Source organism: Penicillium hordei (assembly GCF_028827395.1).
Source record: "Penicillium hordei strain IBT 12815 chromosome Unknown utg000006l_segment0_segment0, whole genome shotgun sequence".
NCBI lineage: Eukaryota > Fungi > Ascomycota > Eurotiomycetes > Eurotiales > Aspergillaceae > Penicillium > Penicillium hordei.
Genome location: NW_026623147.1, coordinates 3,731,032 through 3,752,628, shown reverse-complemented (window position 1 = coordinate 3,752,628; position 21,597 = coordinate 3,731,032). Strand labels below are relative to the sequence as shown.

The 21,597-nt window shown below is 46.9% G+C and overlaps 11 protein-coding genes across 11 annotated transcripts; 10 read left to right on the top strand and 1 right to left on the bottom strand.

Moving 5' to 3' along the window:
* Positions 1-2,681: 2,681 nt before the first annotated feature.
* Positions 2,682-3,231, top strand: N7537_012041 (uncharacterized protein; the record flags this gene model as incomplete). Its single annotated transcript, XM_056903095.1, has 3 exons — positions 2,682-2,718; positions 2,770-3,055; positions 3,126-3,231. The coding sequence occupies 3 exons, from the start codon at positions 2,682-2,684 to the stop codon at positions 3,229-3,231; spliced, it is 429 nt and encodes a 142-aa protein (XP_056748382.1).
* Positions 3,232-3,251: 20 nt separating this feature from the next.
* On the top strand, positions 3,252-4,270 carry N7537_012040 (PHD finger domain-containing protein; the record flags this gene model as incomplete). Its single annotated transcript, XM_056903094.1, has 2 exons — positions 3,252-3,262; positions 3,283-4,270. 2 exons carry the CDS (start codon positions 3,252-3,254, stop codon positions 4,268-4,270), a joined length of 999 nt encoding a protein of 332 aa, XP_056748381.1.
* An 855-nt stretch (positions 4,271-5,125) lies between these two features.
* Positions 5,126-6,268, top strand: N7537_012039 (uncharacterized protein; the record flags this gene model as incomplete). Its single annotated transcript, XM_056903093.1, has 7 exons — positions 5,126-5,149; positions 5,211-5,265; positions 5,430-5,450; positions 5,518-5,571; positions 6,015-6,071; positions 6,141-6,206; positions 6,255-6,268. 7 exons carry the CDS (start codon positions 5,126-5,128, stop codon positions 6,266-6,268), a joined length of 291 nt encoding a protein of 96 aa, XP_056748380.1.
* A 542-nt stretch (positions 6,269-6,810) lies between these two features.
* On the bottom strand, positions 6,811-8,115 carry N7537_012038 (uncharacterized protein; the record flags this gene model as incomplete). The annotated part of the gene is made up of 4 exons (XM_056903092.1): positions 6,811-7,160; positions 7,227-7,424; positions 7,477-7,630; positions 7,687-8,115. The coding sequence occupies 4 exons, from the start codon at positions 8,113-8,115 to the stop codon at positions 6,811-6,813; spliced, it is 1,131 nt and encodes a 376-aa protein (XP_056748379.1).
* A 1,133-nt stretch (positions 8,116-9,248) lies between these two features.
* Positions 9,249-11,008, top strand: N7537_012037 (FAD-binding oxidoreductase; the record flags this gene model as incomplete). Its single annotated transcript, XM_056903091.1, has 3 exons — positions 9,249-9,455; positions 9,528-10,010; positions 10,070-11,008. The coding sequence occupies 3 exons, from the start codon at positions 9,249-9,251 to the stop codon at positions 11,006-11,008; spliced, it is 1,629 nt and encodes a 542-aa protein (XP_056748378.1).
* Positions 11,009-11,925: 917 nt separating this feature from the next.
* On the top strand, positions 11,926-12,374 carry N7537_012036 (Major Facilitator Superfamily protein; the record flags this gene model as incomplete). Its single annotated transcript, XM_056903090.1, has 2 exons — positions 11,926-12,126; positions 12,156-12,374. The coding sequence occupies 2 exons, from the start codon at positions 11,926-11,928 to the stop codon at positions 12,372-12,374; spliced, it is 420 nt and encodes a 139-aa protein (XP_056748377.1).
* Positions 12,375-12,401: 27 nt separating this feature from the next.
* Positions 12,402-12,685, top strand: N7537_012035 (uncharacterized protein; the record flags this gene model as incomplete). Its single annotated transcript, XM_056903089.1, has 2 exons — positions 12,402-12,615; positions 12,660-12,685. The coding sequence occupies 2 exons, from the start codon at positions 12,402-12,404 to the stop codon at positions 12,683-12,685; spliced, it is 240 nt and encodes a 79-aa protein (XP_056748376.1).
* An 871-nt stretch (positions 12,686-13,556) lies between these two features.
* N7537_012034 (phosphotransferase family protein) lies at positions 13,557-14,147 on the top strand (the record flags this gene model as incomplete). The annotated part of the gene is made up of 2 exons (XM_056903088.1): positions 13,557-13,866; positions 13,936-14,147. 2 exons carry the CDS (start codon positions 13,557-13,559, stop codon positions 14,145-14,147), a joined length of 522 nt encoding a protein of 173 aa, XP_056748375.1.
* Positions 14,148-14,977: 830 nt separating this feature from the next.
* On the top strand, positions 14,978-16,385 carry N7537_012033 (uncharacterized protein; the record flags this gene model as incomplete). The annotated part of the gene is made up of 3 exons (XM_056903087.1): positions 14,978-15,004; positions 15,056-15,340; positions 15,621-16,385. 3 exons carry the CDS (start codon positions 14,978-14,980, stop codon positions 16,383-16,385), a joined length of 1,077 nt encoding a protein of 358 aa, XP_056748374.1.
* A 424-nt stretch (positions 16,386-16,809) lies between these two features.
* Positions 16,810-18,033, top strand: N7537_012032 (SNG1 family protein; the record flags this gene model as incomplete). Its single annotated transcript, XM_056903086.1, has 1 exon — positions 16,810-18,033. One exon carries the CDS (start codon positions 16,810-16,812, stop codon positions 18,031-18,033), a length of 1,224 nt encoding a protein of 407 aa, XP_056748373.1.
* Positions 18,034-20,515: 2,482 nt separating this feature from the next.
* On the top strand, positions 20,516-21,101 carry N7537_012031 (lysozyme; the record flags this gene model as incomplete). The annotated part of the gene is made up of 2 exons (XM_056903085.1): positions 20,516-20,687; positions 20,743-21,101. The coding sequence occupies 2 exons, from the start codon at positions 20,516-20,518 to the stop codon at positions 21,099-21,101; spliced, it is 531 nt and encodes a 176-aa protein (XP_056748372.1).
* Positions 21,102-21,597: the final 496 nt, after the last annotated feature.

Below are 21,597 nucleotides of genomic sequence, written 5' to 3'. Positions count from 1 at the left end.
AAATAAATACCCAATTGAAATCTGATTTCTCCGAGTGGCGTGTTGAGGAGAAAACTCTTGAACATGAGGGATGAAGTTCTGCACGATAAAGCTTTTGCCATATCCTGGACTACCTGACACCCACAGCAACGGGGTATCATCTGTTTCAACCCATATCTGGAAGAGAAACTCATTTCAGACCCAGTGTCCAGTGCTAAGAGCCCGTCAATACGTGTGGAGGGGATGCACAGCAGAATGCCATTGATGCGCTCAAGGTCATTTGGGGAAGGGGCTATGCGGTGGGCTGGTTCCTTTCTAGAATTATTCGCATTATTGTATTCAGGAAGCACACCAAGAAGAGCTTTTATGTAAGCCGTTGCAGTAAAAGCAGCGTATCCCTGCCATTGTTTGCTTTTAAGGCTGAAAACTCCAACTTTCATTGGACATTTGGTGAGAGTTTCAGCTCCCCTCCGATCATTTTTGTATCCTGCGCTTAATCTACCCTCTGGCCAGCATTAGCCGATTAGTTCGCATGAAAGCCGCCCTGGAAACATTACAGTATGCTAGGGTTGTTCGAACTCGCCTTGTAGCAGACAGGTGGCGCAAGGGGATTCCAGGAGCAGAACTGTTTCTCCAAAATAATTGGCCGTAATCGAGGACTGAGGTAATCATATCCAGGGTGCCATTTTCGACAGACACTTCGTATTCGAGAAGACAAAGCTCAAGGCTACACTCCGTCGCCTTGCCAACTCTGATCCCACCAATGAAATCCAAGTCGAGGTAATCTTCATTGTACCCTATCTCAGCATACGCGACGACCATCAGCGGATCACCTGGCCAAGTAAACGGCTGATTCTTGGTCTGAGGATGTTTCACATAAATGTTTTTAGAGTTATAGGCCGAAAAGACATGCCAAGAGAATCCACTCGTTTCGTAGTACGACCACGAGGGCGCCGATGAAAAGGCAAATTGTAGGTTAAATTGGGTCGAATTTCCTTGTGGGGGGCAAGGTGACATGTCACATTCACAGTTCGAATTATTTGATCGGTGTCTTGGGGAGATTCAGAAATATCCCCGACGTTTTCGCATTTGAGGTCCATAGATTTCGTGATATCAGAGCACTGGCTACACATTCCAGTGGATCGAAACTTCGGCCAGGTGCAATTTCCCGATGCGCAACTGGGGTTCAGCATGGTGTCCTCAGACCAAAGCCCTGAGGAGTAGACAAAGTCATAGTCTATCGCAGGGGCGAAGTAATCCAACCTCTTCGTTGTTGCAATACTTGTGCCGCCGTGCATAACAGTTAACCGAGTGGGATAGCTAATGATCTGCTGAATGAACGGATCAAAATCAAGCAGAAGTATAATGACTATTGCCCCAAGTGAAGCGAGTGATCGTCTCGTTTTCTGGAACAAGGTCGCGATCGAACCAAGGGGCCCTCGACTGGCACATCAAGCGTCTGTATGTCGAGAAGCCTTTTGGGCTTTGCGTAGAACCAAACCCATTTTAGTTGACCCATAGCCTCTCCTATAACGAAGATCAAGGATGATTTGCAGCCTGTTGCCAACACCGAGATAATAGCGTTCAAGGATAGGCTATAGTAAAGTTCCGGTCGGCTCTTTTGATCATAGGCAATGAGAATGCCGCATATTGCAATGAAGCACGCGATGCTGAATAGTGTCGCAACTATTTCAGGAAGCCATGTGTCTAGGCAAAGGGATCTCCAGCTCCAATCTTTCGTTTTGATGCCTTTACTTAGGCTGGTATACTGGGAAGCCATTGATAAAGAAAGGTTCCCTGGTTAAACGGTTGCCGATAGAGTTGATTCGGTTTAGGATTAATAGAGGGCTTTGAGGAAATTTGACGAATCCAAAGAGAATCCATCCAACACGAGAGTCGAGGACGCTGAGTTTTCCCAGGTGCTATTCAGGTTCTGAACTGCATAACACTAACACGAACTGGTATAGTGATCATCATAGTGATCATCATCACAAATGGGAGGAGGGCGCGAGGCAAACACAGTTCAGATGCAGCAATCACAACCAATGACCTATCATTATAGCCTAGTCGGGCGGCCAACGCGGTGATCGCGCCAGCCTGCAGAATTCTCACCCGGTTTTCACTTAGATGCTCACCCTGTCTATAGCGCACTCACCCCTTAGTCGCACGACACTCTTCTTTCTACAACCTAATAAATTATATTCTATAATCCTCTCCCACACATAGCATGATACATACGACCATAGGGTGTGGAAAACAGGGCTTCCCGTCCGCTCAGCCGTACTTAAGCCACACGCCGGTGAGTTAGTAGTTGGGTGGGTGACCACCAGCGAATCCTCACTGTTGTATGTTTTTGTTCACCCGTTTTTTTTTTATTCGTTCGGAAACTCCCTCTTGCCGCCCTACTTACTCTTCGGCCCCTATATCACACAACATATCAGATCATCGTGAGATTGGTCCCTTCTAGTATCAAAGCGGATCCTTTCCCGGCTTGCACCTGACACATAACACCCACCGCGATCCTGAATATCAAACATTGCAAACATCCCAGACGCTCCTATCCTCAGTCTCAAAGGGAGGCCACTCCCCTTTGTACACACCCAAATAAGACCTCTCTAGATCTCTCATCTACTTCACCGACTCGTGACGTTGATTTTCACGTGGATCGTATCCCCGAGAGACGTCTTGCCGAGTCTACCGAAATGGGAATCAGGGGGTTGTGGAACTTACGTGTGGACGGTTGGTAAAATGTATGATGATTTGTCTTAAAATATTAATCGTTTGAATTAGGCTGCTGGTACCGCTTCCGTCATCGGATTCGAGTGAGCCCACCAGAAGCAGCTGAGACAGTTTGTAGAGTCAAGCAGATATATAACAAGACCATCAACCTTGAACAGTGGGATCAAGTCCCTTTTCCAAGCCCGCTAGATTCATACTTCGATTTTGTCTACACGATCGATCACGATGCGGGCACCTTCACTCTTTCAAAGCGGTCGGCTGTTGATGGCGTTCCGACGCCCCAAGCATTTGAAGCTAGCCTGGCCAAGATATGTGAAACCTCCAGCATTTCCGTTGAGTCTTTGCGACAAACGCATTGTCCCCCCATTCTTTTTCTGAAAAAGATCACGACTCGCAATTTGACTCAGTAAGCCTGGAACCATGGAATCTCCCAATGGATTTGCCTACAGCCATGATCGAGCTTCAACAACAATTCTTCTTAGACTTCATCTTTCTATGGCGCTCCTAGATTGACGACCCTATCACGTGGCACAATGGAAGCCGTGTATTCAATGCATTCAATAGAGCTATCCTCCGCCTCACTTCATGGGATTTCGAGGTGTCTTACGATTGCAATGTGGAACTGCCCATCAACCATAGTTCGATCCCCAACTGGCAGTTTCCCGAAGAGGAACGGTATTGGTTTCACGGATTTCTCATTATGCTGCAACCGGATCTTGAGTCACCTCAACTGCTTCGCACAGTCATCGCCGGAGCCAAAGCGTTCATCGACAGTTCTAGTCGCATACCTCACAAAGTTCAGTCTATCCTTATCTCACCGCGCCATGTGGCTTTTGTCGAACTGTCCCAACACAACACTGCGTGCAGCGAGGTTCTCCCGCTCCTAACCGATTCCTCGGCAACGCAATGCTCCCCGGGCTTTCGGGTATTAGCCCAGGTTCTGTCCTCTAATTGCTGGAAAATGACCTGGGCTAACAGAGAGAAGTGGCCTTTTTCTATGCCATCAGAGGTTTTATTAGGGATCCTCCATAGCTCGGAGCCAAGAGATGCGCTATCATTTGCACAAGCTTCCTTCGAAGCTGAACGATGGTATTATGCTTCAGTGCCCCAGTTCAGGGATGTTTCTGTGCAAAGCCTGGACCTGTCTATACCCTGCTGCGGTGATCGTACCGGACTAGAGGATTCGGGCGTACACTGTAGTAGGTGTGGTACATGGCAACATCAAATGTGTATTGGGCTAGAAATCTTACCATCTAACGATTCATTCACCTGTGCCGCCTGTCTCGAGAAGGGCCCGAAAGCCACTCGCCTCATAGCCGGTGGGATTAACAGACTCGGTGGCCGGGCTGAAAGAAGAACGTGCGCTATCAAAATCGATGGATCCGCCAAAAGCCTTCGAGTGCGACTCTCCCAGCCTGCACACCTTCGACCAGAGCTGCGGCTTATTGGGGATCTAATCCATAATATCCCAAATGGCCTGATTGATTTTACCATTCGGTTCAATGGGGTCTTTGCAGGATTGGCATATGGCGTGGATGATATGGCACCTTAAGGAAACTGTTGATAGTGGTGAAGGAAGATTATCCCCCTAATTGAAGGGACACTAATGTTATGTTGAGCACTTAGCAGCAGATGTTAAACCTGTCTTCTATCTTTGTACTTCGGAGCCTGGGTGATTGAGGTCTACTCTAAGCCGAGCCTTTCGATAGATATGAGGGGGGGAAAAGGGGTCAAAAACTTCCAATGAAATAAAACTTGATGTGGGAAATAGAGAACTTTGAAAATGAAAGAGCCAATGTGGAAAATTGTTGAGGTGGAAGAAGAGAGGTAAAACTAGGTAGTTGATAAGACAAAACTAAAAACCAAAGAAAACTTAAGCACCGAAAGATGAAAAACAAGGGACTAGTGAAAGACAAATAACAACAGACCAAGGACAAGGCGGAGGAACGAACAAGAATATCTTCTCTAATAAATCTCCACAAGAACAGGTTGAAGCGACTTAATCAATTCACAGGAATGATTTGGTTGAAGCAAAACAACCTCGATCCTCAAGTGCATACGGAGGTGATGTGTTGCTGTCTGCATAGCGCGCCAAGATGCAGGGTCGGAACTTGACATGCTAATTATCGGGCCGGGGTTTCGGTGTTTTGTCTCATATGATTGAACATCCAGTCAATTACGTTGCAGTCATGCCGGATGTGAAAGCTGTTGGTCAATCGGCCGGGCGGGCACCAGGGTAGGAGACGGCGGTTGACAGGAAAGTTGTGATAGTATTCATAGGAAACATTCCCGCTGATGGCCAAGATTCCCTAGCATCGGCCATGCTCAGTGTTGGAACTCTCAAGTGCGGTTGTCAGTTGATCTATCGACTCTTGCAGCCTATCCGAAGGGCGCTTTGCCTCGAGCAATGCATGGTCAACGCCAGCCCCCCGTAACGCTCCCATACCCATTCTTCGAAAGAGCCGAATTAATCTAGAACCTCACTGGAACAGAACAAGAAACGTAAGGCCCACCGCCGCTGCAAGGGAAACTTTGCGAACGAGAAGGGTATGTCCTACTTCACCTGATCAAATCAATCAATTCATGAATACTAGACCTGAAATTTCACTCTCACGTTGATCTCAGTTCTGCGTCACACCAACTTCACTTGCGTTCTTTTTGTGACCTTGACCGGTCGTTAAAGGGGACAGATGACCAACAATTATTATTAGCCAAGCAAGCCACCAAGAAGGGTACGCAAGTTGTGTTCAGTGATTCTGCAGTCCTAGACAGCATATTACTGATTCTACGCCTGTGCAGCCGCCAAACAAGCCCTCCTGCAGGACGCAGAGGCCCCGGCCCCTGACGGAAAGGGTGATTTATTCGCTCTTTCAAGTCAGTTTGATCTTAATACGAACATTTGCTAATTATTATTGTTTGAACTCTCAGGTGTCACATGTTCCCATAGTAGTAGACTAGCTCTCTTTCTTCCTACATCCATCTTTACAACTATCATCCATCCACAATACATTACATTGTGCTGTTTCATGATCTCATCTACTCTGTAGACTTCAACAAGTATAAACCACCTGAGCAGCCGTCCCCCCAGCCCAACCCCCCAACACCTCTACCAGTAGGTTGATACCTAGGCGTGCCCTTTGCCTCGTCTGCATGATACCTGTTGCTGCATGGTCTCTGTTGCTGGGTGGCCCCTATCAAAAGGAAGACAAAGCCAGCCACAAATGAGGATATGCATGATTCATTTGGTGCTTCCTTGGTGCCGGTAATCAAATTACTGACTCACAATGTCTGATTAGCGGCCGAAGAAAAATACCTCCGGAAAGAGGTGGAGGCTCCAACCTCTAGCCAAGAGGGTGAGTTCTTCGTCTGATTACTGAATCAGTCGTGTCCTATATCAATGGATGCTAACTAGTACAACCCAGGCTCCACCCCCGATACCACTGAAGACTTGCCAAAGGAGGCAGAGGCCTCGGCCTCCGGCGACAAGGGTGAGTTGCTTTCTGATTTAATTAAGGAGTGTATCGACCCTTATCTAGTATCTCGGTACTGAATTTGAGGGATTGACAAGCTTAAGATATACCCATGATCGTATCACATATGAAATACCATGGAAGGTGGATGGCCAACTAGGTGGGTCGAGAACATTGAGAAAACCGGAAAATCCTACAATCCACCGGTTCTGGCGGTACGATTGGAGAAGTATGCATATACAAGCAATTGTTTTGGAAAGCTTATCCATCAGTAAGATTCGTTCAAACAGTGCACCGTCTCTCCATTCTTTGGCCGACCTTGATGACTTGGTACTGTCTCACTCGATGCGCCCGACGGTCGAAGACTGACGGGGGGCTTACTTTAACCTTGTAGTACTATGTAGTTTATTTTGCACACCAGGTATGTACTCTATAGGCTCTAAGCTTGTCCTCTTGTACTGTCCTGCCACCACCTGCATAAATATTATTTGTATTGAGCGACGGCGTCGGTATAGAAACATCATATTAGCCGTATAGGTTACTATCGTAGATTGGAATTTGTCATTGCCACAATGGATTTATTCGATTCTACAGAGTTTTCATGCAAAATACATTCGGCTTGTTACACGAGATGCTCCGTCTGACGATAATCACTCGGCCGATTCTCTACCGTCACGGCAACTCCGTAATTAACCATTATATTCCGCTTGTCACTCGGGTGCGTCAATTTCTCCTGACTGCTTGATGGACTGGTAAAATGGTATGCACTCGCCGACTGGTATACCTCCTCTTTCCCCCTAAAGCTGTTCAAAGGAACATCAGTTCCCACAAATGCACCCGAGCGGTGCGATGGTATACCACTGCCTCCCCGCTCCCTCAAGTTGTATGTGTCATATTGGTAGGATGTCTTGGAGGGCGATAGAGCAGTTTTAAGGACGCGATAGAGGCCGGGGCAACATCCGATCATGACGGCTAGGAGAATGAAAGTGAGTGAAATGCATCAATATGAAGGTAGACAAAGCAGAAATTGAAGCATACCGATTGATGCCTCGATGGTTGCCCATAGGGCTAGCCATGACGGAGCGGGGACTCCGTTTTCAGTCTGGCCTAGCTGAACGACGCGGATGGTGGAAATTATGATGCAAATCCAGCCGAAGCAGAATAGCCCGCCAATACTCAGCTTTTGTCGGGTTTTCATTTGTAGATTCCAGATAAGGCGGATAGGGAGAACCATGACTTAGCGAAATTAGATGAGTAAGTTTCGAGGACCAAGGAGGGTAATGCGTACTTGCTATATCAGTGACTGTATCCACCCCGTATGCGTAGTATAAACTGATGACGGCCGCCCGGTGGTCACGTGGAGTGTCGCATTGGCCTGCAGTAAACCAGGCATGGAAGCTAGAGCACGAGAGCCACGATGAGAGAATGCAGCCAAGAATAAACTGAGAAGAGCCTGGTCAGTTATTTGAAGACTCGCACTTAGACGGGAAATCCATACCAGGACACAAAATCCCATAATAACCCACCAGGCGATGAGGTATTTTTTCCCGACTAGCAACCGTTTATACATTGCCAAGAGCGAGAACTTGACCATCCACAAACAGAGCCATAATGAAGAGGTCGTGACGAAGAAGACAGTCTGTAATCGAAGTCCGTCCTCCGAGATGGTGGCATAGGGGGCAATCTTTCCGGCACTGACTGCTGCGATGCGAAAGATGACAGGAGAAATGTAGATATAGAGAATGCTTAGTTCCAGGAAGAATATGTATGCAACAATCAGAAGGTAGTCTTCAGCCTGGAGGTCTTTGAAACTTCGAATGGAACCAACAAAACGAGTGCCTACAACCAGCGAAGTGAGTACAATCAGGGCAATGCCAGTACCTTTGATGGTACTAGGGCCAAAGGTGCCCGTAGTAGCCTCTCCCATCCCTTCTAGTGAGACTCGATTTTAGAAAAGCACGCCGTAAACCGCGTGGGTCCACTGCCATCCATATACCTAAAGCATTTTATTAGAATTTCCGCAACCACAGGCCAGCCATTATCTTCAGTTTAAGATTCACATGGGCACCATCTGCAGCCACCATGGTGATTCTTGGAGGAATATACACGTTTGTTTCGCGGATTATTGGATATACATGTCCCCACCACCTCTAAGCCAATCATAGAAGAGATATACCGCTCCGGTGGGGTGGATGGCCCGCCCCCTCAGCCTGGGCTCTTGTGGCCCCCACATGTCCCCCAATCGGCCCCCAAGTGGCTCCCAATAACCACGGGAGTTGATGACGGGCCGAGGCGCACATGGAAGGGTCTTAGAAAAAGAAAACCTATTTAAAGCTCAAGGACTGGTCCGGCATACCATACCCATGGAAAGAATGTGCAGACAACGTTCAAGAGAAGAAGAGAAAGAAAAAAAAAAAACACGACAGTTTCAGTCAATCATAGGGGAAGGCTAGGTAAAATTGTGAATTGAGTTTGGACTTCCTGTCTCAAATTTATTGCCGCCTGCATAAGCCCCGACTTACGGTGCCGGGCGTGGCGTCTTAGTGGCGTTCGGAGTCGCACCGTCGCTTAAAAAGTCATCACCATTGCCATTTTCCGAGATTATGCCTAGCCTGCGACTCAAAAAGAGAGCCTTTGGAGCCAATGAGAATAACTCTATCTAAGAATAATATGCAGGGTGAAACAAGCGCTAGGGCGCACTGATTCTAGATGGTAAAAAACAAAAGTTCATTGCTATGGTTTCTAGGAGGGTTTAGGTGTTCGGGCTGCGCCGCTTCGCTTAGATTTGGAAGCGAGATTGTTCTATGCGTTAACGAAAGTGAACACGGCCTTGGAATGCCCCATCATAATATAATTCATAATTTGCACCAATTATACGGCCCCCTAATTACTTAATTCACCTAATGGCCAATTCCAGGGACCATCTAGGTAACCAAAGCATTTGATGAGCTGAACTCCGAGGAAGTTAAAAGACAATAAGTTTCCACTTGGATTTTTTCTCTTCTTTTCTTCGCTGAAGTTTGTTTACTCTGTACTGCTTGCTTGCATATCTATTGGATCATGCATCTTTCCACCCTCATAGGGGGGTTATCCGCGATTGGCGGGCTAACCCTGGTCCAGGCCGCTGAGACCAGCTCGGTTATTGAAGCCGATGATTTCAGCATCACCGGCGCATTAGAAGATCTCGGTGTGCATGTCTCGAAAATTCCCGCATTGGAGTCGTTCGCCATTGAGACACGGTCAACCGATAAGGCCTGTGCAGCTGCAGTAAACAAAACCTGGCACCCATAGCAACTTGGCTAGGCATTCCAACAATCGCTAATTTCAAATTCCCCTTAGTGCGCAAGTCTGAGCTTCCTTTTTGGATCCCAAGTCGCTGGCCAACAAACTACTGGGTACAGCAACTTCACCAGCTCATTCTGGTCCGTGCAGCAAGAAGAGGTCCAGCCTCATTGCGTCTTCCGCCCTGCCAAGAACACGGAAGTCAGTACTGCAGTTTTGCTCTCTCGTTTGACTGGTTGTGAGTTTGCCGCGCGCAGTGGTGGCCATGCTGCCTTTACCGGTGCTTCTAGCGCTCCTGGCGGAATCAGTATTTGGTTCAAGGATATGAATGCCGTTACCCTTAACGCTGACAAGACGGTCGCGTCTGTTGGACCTGGAAACAACTGGCTGACCACCTACTCTGCACTTGAGCCCGATGGATTAGCTGTTATTGGAGGTCGTGCGTCTAGCATTGGTGTTGGTGGTTTCGTTTTAGGCGGTGGGATCTCCTATCACTCCAACCTGTACGGATGGGCTTGCGACAACGTTGAGAGCTTTGAGGTAAGATTATCCCCCCAATCATGCTCTGCAGAGAACATATACTAACAAGGCACACATAGGTCGTTACCGCTAGTGGTCTGATTGTAACCGCAAGTGCAACTTCACACCCTGACCTATACTGGGCCCTGCGCGGTGGTGGAAACAACTTCGGTCTTGTCACTAAGTACAATCTGTACACAATCCCCTCACCAGAGATATACGGTGGTGCTAGGACCTTCCTCCAGGCCGAGTTCCCCGAGGTCATCAATGCTTGGATCAACGTGATTAACAACGCCACTGTTGACGGTAACGCTCAACAATACGTCGCCTTCCTCCGGACCCAAGAGATGAACCTTGCCTCCGCCGAATTGACCTACGTAAAGAACGACCCCAATCCCGAGATCTACAAGCAATACAAAAGTATCCCGGCCATTTCCGACACATCTAGCGCCAAGACTCTTGTTGAGTACGTCGAGTACCTCGAGACCTCAAACCCATTCGGTCTTCGCGAGGTGTACTGGCCCATCAGCGCGGCTCTCGACGAGAAATTCGCCAACTGGGTGGTAGACCTCTTCTACTCTATGATTCCCGAGGTGGCTGATGTTGCAGGTGCCCAGCCCGTGCTCATCTACCAGGGCATAACTGAGCCCATGTTGAACAACATGAAGAACCACGGGGGTAATGCTCTCGGACTCACTGGGTCCGGGTCCTCTGGCCCTGTTCATCTTTTGCACATTTCCTGCTGGTGGAAGAACCAGTCTGACGACCAGACTATCTACGCGTTTGTCAACAAGTTCATGGAGAAGGTCATTGCTGAGGCTAAGACCGTCGGCGTTTTCAATGAATACGTCTACATGAACTACGCTAGCATGTTCCAGGATGCTGTCGCTGGATATGGTGCTGCTAACAAGGCCCAGCTGAAGAAGATTGCAAAGAAGTACGACCCTAGGGAGGTTTACCAGACTCTCCAGCCTGGTTACTTCAAGCTTGATCGTGCTCCCGTGACCCCCTCTTTCTAGAAACATTTGGGCATAGAGACGATATCTACCACTGTACTTAATCGGCATGTAAAAAATGTCTAGATGTTAGTCGATTACCTACATCATAATTTAATATTCGTGAACCATATTTAGGGGTATAAAATGTAGTCTAAGTGATATTCAAAAGCTTAATAATATGTACAGCAATCCGTCTTCATTGTAATTCGTCTTCATTGTCGCATTCCCTTGTGCGCCATATCCACATGTCCCGGCCTTGCTCTTATCAATACCCTTACATGACCTCACCAGTCAAGGCAAGGTACCTGGACATCTGAGCATCCATAATCCTCGGCTCATCACCCGGGATCCTTTTTCTCTTACTCAATGCTCTATTTCTCAAAAGGTGCAAGGGCGGCGGCCGATCTGGGCACCAGGGCCAAGTATCGCAGTTCGCCGACCCGGCAATATACTCGCTGATGGCTGATTACAGTGCGCCGATCAATACGAAGAACGGTTTTCCCTTTTCGTCTCCTATCCTGATCCATATTAGCATGGCATCCTCCGCGATTCTGTTGGGTATTACATCATCCATCATATTTGCCATCACGAGCATCGCTCACGCGGCCTTTGTCCCTCGCAGTAGCAACTTTACAGCCCTGCCGCTGCCTGCATCATTTGGCTTTCGCATTTGCGGACCATCGTCATTAACATCCTGATTACATTGCGTCTGGTTGGTGGAGTCGGAGAGCGGCTAATTCCATTGTCGCCATCCCCCCCCGCAAGGAGTGGCATCGTGAGTTTATTCACCAAATCTTCAAGGCGACCTAGCAGTTGCAACGATGACTGAATCACCAACGCAATGCGGGAGCTGTGTGACTTCGGGGTGGATCTCATTTTCCCGGGGGACGGTGTTGGGAATATGAATTCCGATCAGTGGTGGCGCTATCAATTCTACCATGATGATTGCTGGGAGAACAATTCAAGATATTAGCGGAGGAGGTATCAAGGTCATGATTGACATGATTGTCAGCAATATGGACCCATCACGCGAACGAGGAAAATTCATAGGCATGTTCTCCACGATGTTGTCTATTGGAACCCCGCTCAGTCCGTTCATCAGTGGTGCTCTGGTGCAACACAGCTCCTGGCGATGGGCTGTAAGTGTACTAATCTATTTCCGTACCAGGTAGACCGCACTCAGCCAATGCATCGACAGTTTTATCTAAATCCCCCAGTTGGGGGAGCGGCGCTCGTCTTCTTGGTCTTATTCTTACATATCAACTACCAACAAGAGCGCTGGAAAGAAAAGGTCAAGAAGGTTGATTATATCGGCAACGCGATACTAATGACATCCATCGTCTCTATTCTATTGGTCCTCGCCCGAGGGAGCACTGCGTATATCTAGTCCAACTCCGGGATCATAATTTGTCTCATGCTCGGATATGTTGGTATGGTAATATTCCACGTCTACGAGACCAGCTCGTGGTGTTCAGAGCCCATAATGCCACCCCATATTTTCGGCAACCGGACCTCCTTCGCCGCTGTAATTTCGTCCTTCATCCACAACATGCTCACTTTTTGGGTGGTCTATTTTATTCCTATGTACTTCCAGTGCGTGAAGCTTTCTACCTCGACCCGCGCTGGACGTAATTTTTACCCAGCGTAATTCCTGCTCTTCCAACTGCTATAGTCGGAGGTGTTGTCTTCACTGAATAGGGCCGCTACCAGCCTATCCACGTCAAATTATTCTTGATTCTTGCCTCTTTTACCGGTAACAAAACGTGTTCATCTTGAATAATGAGCTAGATATATTCTGCTAACAGTATATTTTCTACTTGGGCAGTAGAATATGTGTATGTGTAATATAATCTGATTGGTAGGTCGATCAATGACATTCATATACGAGTTATTACCTTAGGAAGGCGCGGCCCTTTGCTCAAATGCGAATACTGAATTATACTACTGTACACAAAATGAGTAGAGAGGTTGATGGCAATCTAACGATAGAAGGCTAGCCTTTTCTTTACTTGGCCATAATCTTAATTTAGAACACGAGCGACCAGAATCAAATAGGAGTGTTCATGAACGGGCATAGAGTATGTATTGGTTGGGAGAGTTTACGAGGATAGAATTAATCGAGGTAAAAAGTTATGGAGGCAAGAATATTAAAGTCGTTCGGTGTTAGTCGGAGATAAACAGGAATCTTGGTTTTTGTTGTGGTCTAGTGGTAAAATATCCTGTATTTTCCAACGTATGTTTTGACCTCTTCCATGTTTGACTATGCGAGCTTCTACATTTTCCTCTCCTTGTCACCCGTGCCTGTCATTCATACCGAAAATAGCCTCTAGAGCATAGAGACATGGCGTCCACTACAACATTGAGCGGTTCTCAACCTTCGATTTCCGAGCCTTAGTTGAATGTGCAATACTGTGCCCCTGAATTTTGCCTGCCGCATCCTGATACTGTCAACCAATTTTATGGAGATCGAAGCAAATTGATCTTCTGCCAAGGTGTCATTATCGTGAAGATATCACCTGAAGTCGTCGTCAAGTTTGGTGCTCATGTCAACATTACCGAGGCCAAAACCATGATTCATGTCGCGCAGAACACAGGGGTTCCCGTACCTAAAGTTTTTGCATATTATACGTACGGTCCAATTGATCGTGATGATGGCGATTACGGAGGCCTTTACGATACCTACATCTTCATGGATTTCGTTACCGGTGAAACGCTCGACATAGCCTGGGACACTTCCGGCGTCTCCACCAAATCCCATATTTCAAGACAACTTGCAAGCTATATCCAAGAGCTCCGTGATATGGGGAATGTTGTTTACATTGGCTCCATAGATCATGGCCCTGTTACTGACCACAGTTTATCGACCTCTGTTGACAAAGGTACAACACCCGGACCTTGGGAATGGAACATGCAGGGACCCCTTCATTTGAACTAATTTTCTTTCAAAGGCCCATTCGAGTCGGAGCAAGACTTTAACAGGGCTCTCATCAAGGCCTATCAAAAGAGTGCGCCAAAACGCCACATCGGAACTTTTCTCAGTGGAATGCTTCCTCAATCCCACCGCATCTTATTCACACATGGTGATATCCGGCCTCAGAATGTTATGGTGAAAGATGGAAATGCGATGGCTATTATAGACTGGGAGCTAAGTGGTTGGTAGCCAGAACACTGGGAATTCGCAAAGGCTCTACTTACATGAGGCTGGCAAAGTGATTGGACGGATTATCTCATGCAAATTCTTCAACCGTATCACGCTGAATTTTTCATGCACTCTTTCCTAATGGAAAAGCCATTGATTTAGCTGGGATATGCTCATGGCCGGATTGCTAGATTAACTCCTTGAGGAATCGGCAATCCAACCCATTCTCATCCACTCCCGGCACTATCGCCTTGGTTCCACATGTATATGTTAGAGTCTATTGGGTAGATGAGATCATTAAAACACAATGTAATGTTTTGTGGATGACGATAGTTGTGGGTTGTACAGGAGGAAAGGTAGGAACTAGACTACTATAAATGCAGGGACACATCATGTGACCAATCAGAGATCTCAACACTGGACATCAACCTCTTCTGGACCTTGTTTGACCTGAACACCGGGGCCGAGGGACCGGATATTCTCTGACCGATACCAAGAGAGCCCGAAGGGCTTACTCCTAGGACCCCCGAGCCTCCCACACCCGTAACTCCCGCAGTCGCTCGCCATCCCTGGAAGGAGAAAATATGGAGCTGCGGCATTGTCGACCGAGCGCCGGAAACAACATCGGGGTTTTCCACGTTTTGCTGAGTTAAGGATGCCACATACCCCTGTAAATCAATGCATGGGCGCAAATCTACTTAGAACACTTTCATCCAGTGTTCCCTTTCCTACATAAGCCGTCTTTTGGAACTTCGAACACACATTGGGTGCTTATGTTCGCTGTTGGCGCCATTGGGGCTCAATATTCTGGGCTACCCCAATCACAAGCCTGTTCAAGGGCTATCAATGAGATGGTCCGGCGGTCAACATCATATCTGGTAAGAAATTTTGATAATGATCGAGGTAATTCGAGACTAACATCCAACCAGTGTGAACATAATAATCAAAATAGTCGTGAGCTCTGGATGACGCAGGTCATCCTGCTCAATCAATTGGCCTCGCGGTATTCTGGGGTACCCGGGGGGGGGGGGGGGGGCGGCCTCGAAATCGAGGAATTGTTGCAAGCACTTCCTGTAACTTTAGCTCGTCGGAAACGTTTATTCACGAGCTACCTGCCTCAGGAAAGGGTATCTCATCTTGACCTACCACTCTATCAGAGATGGCAGATCCGGGCTCTTGACGAGGAGAGGCGACGAACCGGCTTTGCCATCTGGGTGAGTGGATGAACACTTCGAGCGTAAATTAATGTCAGTATTTTCCTTTCTAACGTTAGAATCAAGTTTACAGATTCAGCCTTTCAAACTGACTTTGACTTGACCCCCGTGAGGAGAGTTCATGAGATGCAGAACTCCCTACCTCAAGAGGAAAAGCCATGGGCGGCATCTAGCGCACAAGCCTGTGCTGGCTTTCCAGGTCGCATGAGTAATAGTAATCGAAGATATCAGTAATTGCTATATTTCTCTACCAAAGCAAATAGAACCCAATTTCCCGCAGACTCTGTTCCGCCTGGTGTCCGATGCAGGCTGGACGGCAATATTGAGTAAGACAGGAGTACCCGGGAAAAGCGCTATCTTGCAGCAACTTCTCAGTACTATTGAAGAGAACCGCCGCCAGTCATTGTATTGTTCCCCTAATGTCTCAGTTATTGATTGCACGGCAGCTGCGAATGCGCCGCGACAAATACTTGCTATAACCTATCACCAAAAGCAAGATCTTCCAATGAACGAGCTGAAGGCACTGGGCACTCATCGAATCATAATTTTCTCTGTGTTAATAATGAACAATTCACCAAACATGCCTTTGCTGTCGACCGGTTTGAAATTTAAATACAAACGATACAGCGATTGCGACTTGGGCCGACTACAACTGGAATGGAGCTCCTCCCCTCGCAGGACAAGGCAAGCTGTTGTGTATGCGGCCGACTTGTTTGACACTGTTCGATCTACCTACTGCACGCATTACTCCACATCAGTACTTTTCTTCCAATCGGCATTGGTTTTGTGGCTATACTCTGTTCTTTTGGGCCAGTCCCAAGACACCCCGCCTGACACGCCCTCTGTCATCATAGGGGCATCAGATTTTAATAACTCGAAAGAGGGCCAGTGGGTTGAGACCGGCCGAGGGCGCATCAAGATGTCAGGCGTGGGGAACTTATCGTCTCCATCAGGTCTAGGAAAACTCTCGGACGAATCGATTTCCACAATGAGGAACATCAAGTGGTGGGGGATTAGCAAGATTTATGAACAACTCTTGGTTTGACTACGTGTAACATAAAATACATTGCATAGTTATGAAAGAAATTATCCACATAAAGTTAATATATGTGATACGCTGCGTATTCTAAATTGTGTTGTTCTCGAAATGCTTCCGCTTACGCAGCGGAAGCCGGTATCCATAGATCTTATATTAGAACTTTGTGAAAAGGTTAATCTATAGTGAAATTGTACGATGTATGTTACGGACTTTAACCCTATTCCACCGGCATTTTCGGCCAGGAGATTATTCTACGAGCTTTTATGTCCGAAAATCCATTGCTTTCTCCGATGGTTCAGACTCGCGCAAATTTGTTCTTTCTTCTCAAATTCCTCTTCCGTCACAATAATAATAATTATATATCAGCCGTTTCAGATAAACATATCATTCCCACTTGAACACCAAGGCATCAGTCCTGTGTACCTTCAACATGCAAATTCCAAAGCCCTTTTTGGGTGGCGTGGGAGGCTCGTTTTTCCTCATCCAACTCTTATTTCTTGGAATTATGAGCTACCTATACGGTAGCGCCTTCAATGACTCGCAGCGGATGAAGGCCTTCAACATTCTCCTCGTTGACTACGACAACGGCGTCGTTGGACAATCAATTAAAGCTGCATATTCCCAGCTAGCAAGCCCTGGTTTTCCCACTCTCATTGAACATCCACCGACCGAGTATCCGGCTGCAAATGACATCCGTGAATCTGTCTGCAAGGGTCACTATTGGGGAGCGATTTACACCAACCCTAACGCTTCTTCAAGATTGTCCGCCGCCCTCGCCTCTCCCGAAGCTGCGCAAACATACGAAAATTCCGAGGCATTGGCCTACGTTTGGAACGGTGCGAAGTATCCCTCCTACGCCCAAGTTATTTCTTCCAGTCTCCAGGGTCTGGTCCAGGCAACCAGAGGTACCTACAATGCTATGAATGGAACATCAGCGATGTCAACAGCCAACACAACAGATAAAAACATCGCTAAGATCTTGTTCGATCCAATTGGAGCCACATCAATCGATATCAAGCCAACGAATCAGGGTGTTCGTTTCTACTACAATACTGTGACGATGGTGATGGTCATTCTACCACAATTCTTCTTCATAATGGCCCTGAATGGTATTACGGCTGAATCCAACATCCTTCAAACCTTGTCCCTGAGACAGAATATCGCTCTTCGACTGGGAGTATCTGTCTTTTTCGCCTTCATCGCCTCACTCTGCATGAGCGGCTATATTTGGGCTTTCCGAGAAGACTGGGAAACCACACCTAGTCAATTCCCACTGACGTGGATCCTCCTCTGGCTCGGAATGCACCTCAACTTCCTCATCATCGATTCGGTCACGGCGGTGCTCCCGATGAAGTTTATGTCGTTTTTCATGCTGACTTGGATCATCATCAATGTCTCGAGTACTATCAGCCCATTTGAGCTATCTCCTGGATTCTACCGCATTGGATATGCTTTGCCCGCACATGAGATCTATCAGGTCCTCGTCGATATCTGGACTCGTGGATGTAACCCGACTCTCTATCGGTCACTGCCAATTTTGTTCTCTTGGTGGCTTGTTGGGATTTTCGCCTCTTTGGCTGCAATGCGCAGGCGAGTGCTTTCAGTCGCGACCGAGTCCAGAGGGTCAATCATTTCTGAGCCCGAGAAAGTCTGATCTGAATTTTGGGTGGACGTCGCCGTGCAGAAGGGGATTTCAGCACAAAATGCGTACAAATTCTCGAACGGAACATACCAAACGTTCCTAGTACAAGTCCTCGAGTTAATCTTTGTTTCTTTCCTTTCTTATTTCTTTCTTTCTTTCTTTTGATATTTCTTATCTTTCCCTAATTACAATCTTTTGGCATGCATTAATAGAACCTTTCCCCCTTTCTTTTGTGTCTATCCATCTTATAGATTTCGGACGGAGAAATTTTCACTAGAGAACAAAATATTCTCACACCAATACATTGCATAATTTCGTCCACATTTGCATCAATGTCCGCACAGATTGTTGAAATAGCGGGTTTTGTCATTTCAGTTAGAGTCTTCAACATTGGTCATCTATACCATACGTTCGTACACCAGCTTTCTGTCAATCTCTCTAATCTGCATTATGCCGCTTTACACCGCATGATAAATTGGGGTTTCCCTGAGCTCGGCAAGGAATCTTCGCAATGTTTGCAGGGCTTGGGACCCATAAATACCCATATTCCAACCAATCTTCTTTCTTCCTTTCTCGCCCTCTTTGTACTTAGTATTTTGTATAAAATGTACTCTTTTGCTTAAATGACCTAGCAGGTAATAAAAGCCTTATAAAATTGTTGAGTCTCTTGAAGACAGATGATAGGGATGGATGGTAGCTGGTCAAGAAGAGATTCTCTTTGGAGCGTTGTGAGTCTTGTGACGTATACGTTTCGAGAAGCAGCCTATTGTGATTAAAACAACTTAACATGTCTGTGAGAAAAAAAATCAGCACAGGACGGGAAGTCCACGTCAAGAGGTTCAGGAACGCGCAGGATATTCAGGTATAGAAAAGTGGTGCTCAGCGCATTCAGCTGAATGGGCTAAAGGGACCGAAGAGTAGGGCGGGCGGCAAAAGGGAGCCTCTGAACAAGTGAAAGAAAATTGGGTGAACAAAAACATACAACAGTGAGGATTCGCTGGTGGTCACCCACCCAACTACTAACTCACCGGCGTGTGGCTTAAGTACGGCTGAGCGGACGGGAAGCCCTGTTTTCCACACCCTATGGTCGTATGTATCAGTATTCGTGAATAGAATCATGATAAACTAGAACATAAAATTGATTCTTCGCCAAGATGGTTTATTCTTCATTCCTAAACCTCTACATCGAATGCTTTTATTAAATATTATTTGTTAAGGCAATTATAATATGTTTTTTTTTAAAGAATATTATATAATCACAGGAGTTGGAAACTGATGTCCAGTCCTGTATGCACTTTTGTATGGTATGCCTGGTACCTGAAGTCACATGATGATCTTGGTATAATACCTGGTGTATTCGGACTTTGTATTCGACAATATCCTACGTGTTAAAAATTGAGAATTTCCTCGCGCTGAGCTTCAACAGCATCTTAGCAATATGGCTTTCATTCAGTATTATGGAAAACTAGTATAAGCCAGGTACCAGGAGGAGAATAACTAACGTAACCGCCACAGCGGTGGAGGGCTGGGTTGATCAAAGGACCATTCAATCCCAAAAAACAAAAACAAAACGTCATACAAGTATCTATAAGGCTATACCCCCCGAATTGTTGGCTTTTCTGGAACTCGTCATTGTCTGCCTTCCGAAGGGCTTCAATTCGCCGAGGTTTTAATTAGTTTTTCCACTGAAAACGTTACATTGATCGTCGGCCGCCGACCCCTAATCGGAGAGATGGCCCCCATTGAAGATAACGAGGTTACTTGGCCTGGTTACTTGACCTGGTTACTTGGCCTCGTCGATCTCAAGTCTACCCCAAATTTCCGGCATCAGTTTATGGGCTTCAAGGGGTTTGGTATTGGTAGATTTGCTCCATTAATAACACCAGCATTTATTGGTCGAACCTCCTTGGCATTCGTCAGGAACACGATCGATCTACATCACTCAGACATGGGGCGGAAGTTCTCGTTCTGATTTGCTATTACTTGACCTGAGATCAACAGAGTCAATCGGCTAGGGCGTTCGTGGCGCCATTAAGCGTGGTCAGCATCAGTGTGGCTTGTCTCAACATCTCGGTCATTACTACTTTAGGAATCACTTTGCGAGCTGAAGGTTTATTTAGATGAAAATCACCGGGTGGGCCGCCTATCTTTGAACATTCGCTGCACGTTCACCCTGGCCGTGGGCCCGTCTAAATAAGACAATGATAGGTAAGGCTATACGAGATCTTCCAATCAACTCTCTCGTATATGCACTAATGGAGTGAAACTGGAAATGACAATATTGGCCGGGAGCTCGTAAAACACGAGAATGAGCTGTAACCAGTGGGGTCTCACAGCCGACTCGTCATATTATTTGGGCCTGAAATCCCGACTTCGAAGATAAATAGCAGGCCTTCAACCCTCTGCAAAGGGCCCATCATTCGGGACCAAGTCTTCAATTAACAAGATCGTTACAAGAGCCACAAACAAGGCCATTCACCTCTATACAATCAATATGAAGTTCTACTCTGCCGCCGTTGCCCTCTTCGCCATTGGCGCTATTGCACTGCCCACCACCGAGGTGGAAAAGCGTGCCTCCGTCAACTCCGGTGCCCTTGACCTCATTGCAGAATTGGAGGGTTTCCGCAGCAACTTCTACACTGATACTGTCGGCCACCAGGCTATCGGTAAGTTTATTCTAGCTCTATTGAATCCTTAATGCGGAGCGCTAAGAATTTATAGGTTACGGCCACGATTGCCCCGCTAACGGCGATTGCGGCAGCATCAATGCACCCATCACGAAGGCCGAAGGCAAGAAGCTACTTGCCAAGGATATTGATACCTATGAGAGCTGTGTGTGCAAGCTGGATAATGCCGCGGACCTCAATGCGAACCAGTATGGTGCGCTGGTTAGCTTTGCCTACAACTCGGGCTGTGGCGGCGTGAAGACTTACTGGCACACTGCGATGTCTGAGAAGAACTTCAAGGGTATCTGCGAGGCTCTTCCTAACACAAATACCCTCAACGGCATGCTGAACAACCGCCGCAAGGCGGAGGGTAACTTCTGCTCCAAGGCTACCGACAAGAAGTCCGGCTGCTAAGGCATTTAAACAGCGGTGATGCGTGGATTTGGATGTATCCCAATTCCCTGACAACTCTCATGTTCGTGTCTTTCTACCGTCGTTACATACAGTTCTGATATATTGCAACGCCTGGATTATACAATTTTATAAGTACAATCAAATTGATCCACAGTGTTCATGGAATAAGAGCGAAAGATACGGAATCGATATGTTGTGAATATTCCTATGGAATCTTTAAGAAAAATCCAGAGACATGTGGTGTAGGAAATTTAAATATCAAGAAAATACACCGACGCACCTGCTCAAGACATTGGTCGAGATTTTGCACGACGTGCCTTTTTTTCGTCATCCCCCAACAGGAACCAAATCCGCCGTGGGGGCTGATTTCTATCCCAAAAATCACAACCGGGTTCTAACGCAGCATAGTAGACAATGGATTTGGGACCAAAGGCATTGGTGTTGATCAATCTCTAGAGTGTTCCCTCGCCATGGCATTTATATCTACATAGTATCA